Source organism: Quercus lobata, chromosome 11 (assembly GCF_001633185.2).
Source record: "Quercus lobata isolate SW786 chromosome 11, ValleyOak3.0 Primary Assembly, whole genome shotgun sequence".
Classification (NCBI taxonomy): Eukaryota; Viridiplantae; Streptophyta; class Magnoliopsida; order Fagales; family Fagaceae; genus Quercus; species Quercus lobata.
This window is the reverse complement of record NC_044914.1, coordinates 48,359,859-48,362,402: the sequence shown is the minus strand read 5'-3', so window position 1 is coordinate 48,362,402 and position 2,544 is coordinate 48,359,859. Positions and strand designations below refer to the sequence as shown.

At 36.5% G+C, this 2,544-nt stretch overlaps 1 protein-coding gene across 1 annotated transcript in view; it reads left to right on the top strand.

Annotated features, from left to right (window-relative positions):
• The window catches only part of LOC115967028 (wall-associated receptor kinase 5-like), an 8,028-nt gene extending 5,782 nt beyond the window's left edge, over positions 1-2,246 (top strand). Inside the window, exon 2 of the mRNA XM_031086133.1 lies at positions 1,993-2,246. Within this exon, the coding sequence (XP_030941993.1) occupies positions 1,993-2,246 (254 nt within the window). The remainder of the gene's footprint in view (positions 1-1,992) is intronic.
• Positions 2,247-2,544: the final 298 nt, after the last annotated feature.

The following is a 2,544-nucleotide window of genomic DNA, read 5'->3' as shown; positions in this document are numbered from 1 at the left end:
GCTTAAGTGAACTCCAAAGAATCCTAAATGGAAATATCTTGCACCTTATGATTGACCCTGGTCAATGGAAACCCTATATGGGAAGAATCCCGCAAAATACATACATTTATTAGGATCTTCCCTATAAGGAAACATCTTCTTGCCCAAGAAATAGAAGTTGGTTCTACACCACTATAAAAGGCTCCAAGCTCTCAAAAAACAAGATTCGCATAATTTACCCCAGCTCTGGCACTCTAAAGTTGTGAAAGTTCTCTAATTTAACATTTGAAAGGTCTTTGGCCGGTACCACAATGGTACTCTCTGTAGGGTTTTTCTTATTCTTTGTTGTGAAGGTTTTGACTAGGGCGTGTGAGGACAATGCAGCTTATTGAGGATTTTCATCATCATCAGTGTCCATAGTGTCCTATGTGCCTAAGAGAGTTACAATATTCATAATATGGTCGATCCTATATACCATACATGTCCAAGGCCTCTTCTTGTAGTTCGAGCACCCATCTCACAATTGCATTTTCTTGAAATTGGAAGTTTCCATTGTTGCACTTTCCATTGACTGAACAATCTTAAATTGCCATTTCATTTTTTGTGTTCCTCTTGGGAAACAAAATGCCATGAAAAAAAGAATTATTCAAGCACACTAGGAATTGAAAATTTCTTGCATTAGTTGTGGGATTTCCCTCTTCTTTTTCTTTGTTTCTTCTTTTTGACACATTCAGAATAAAATGAAATGCTAATGGTGATGGGTTGTTGTTGTGGTGGTGGTGGTGGCGACGGTAGTGGTAGTTGTTTATCATCAGAATTGTAATAGATTCTGGTTGGCCTTCTGCAATGATTTCTGGAATTAAGAAGTAGTTGAAAAGTGCGATGATGGTTGTTGGAGAAGCTAAGGTTGGTACTGGTACTTGTTGTTTTTGGGTTTTTAACATTAGGCTCAACAAGGTGGGGATGCCGAGTCCCTACTCCTAGACAAGAGGCCATCCCAAAAACACCCAGAAAGAAAGAAAAGAGCTGACAAAAAACAAGTTCAAATTGAAAACCCAATCACTCTCTCTCTCTCTTCCCCTAAATTAAATTAAACTCTATTTGTATCAAAAATATCAAAAACAAGAAAGCAAATTTTTTTTATAAAACAATATCTATTTGTTTAGGTTCACATCTATGAGCTATCTAGGAGGTTCAATGTCAAAAATTTCAACATTTGGACAAATAAATGATAACTCAAATATAAATAGATAACTACCTTAAAAAAATGGGAAAAAAACATTTTTCCCTTTTTATGTTTGGGGTAGTTTACAATTTCCTCCCGTTATCTTTGAAATTAACAAATTTCCTCCTCCATGTTTAGGAAATGAGCAAATGATGATAGGTTGGGTTGGGTTAGATTTTCTTTAACCCACCAAGGTGGGTTAGGTTAAAAAATCCCCTCAACATAACCCATGCACACCCTTGAAAAATACCCTCAATTTGTTACTTTCTCAGTTAAATTTAGGGGTGTGCATGGGCTAGGTTGTGAAGTTTTTTCAACTCAATCCACCATAGTGGATTAAAAAAAAAATCTAACTCAACCTAACCCATCATAGGGGTTCAACCCAACCTAACCTAACCCACGTGGATCGGGTTGGTTTAGGTTCAACCCATGGCTTGGACAATTTTTTTAGGCAAAAATGCAAAACTGACCCTCTAACTTTCAATCTTTTTCATTTCAGTCCTCTACCTTTCAATTTTGTCATTTTAGTCCTCTAACTTTCAATTGTTGTCAATTTGGTATTCCGTTAAACCTCAGTTATGTCCTATCGTTAATTGAAGTCAAAACGATGTCGTTTTGGCTTTTTTTTTTAAAATAAATTTCGGAATTAAAAGAAAATTAAAAATACTGATATTAAAAAAAAAAACTGATATGAATCAGTTTGAGAGATTGAATCGGTGATGGAGTTCTGATGAAGGTGAGGATGGTCACATTGTGATGTTCTGAAAGCTGTTCCAACTGACCCTGAGGGAAGTACACCACCACGCTACCTTTCTTCGGCAGAGATATCAATGGGCCTGCACACCCGTGCCGAAGCTCCAAACACACCGAAGACGAAGATGAAGCCGAAGCTGATGCTGATGCTGATGCACCCACCACCAAATTTGAACTCGACCCACCATTGCTATTCAACTCGACTACAGAGAACAACGATGAAGATGTTGAAGACGAGCCCGACAATGTCGTTTCGTCCTCCTCGGTGGTGTTCAGATCGATTAGATAAGTGTTTTGAAACAATAAAGAAGAAGAAAAAATAGTTTTGATTGGGAAGAAGAAAGTGAGTCCCAGTGTAATCATTTCCCCAAATTCTCTAAGTTTGGGATTTAGGTATGGAATGATTCTCGGTTTTGACCAAGTAAATGTTTTTTTTTTTTTTTTTTTTATAAAAAAATTCTTTTAATTTCCATTTTTTTTTAAAGAGCCAAAACGACAATTAACGACAGGACATAACTGAGATTTAACGGAGTACCAAATTAACAATAATTGAAAGTTAGAGGTCTAAAATGACAAAACTGAAAGTT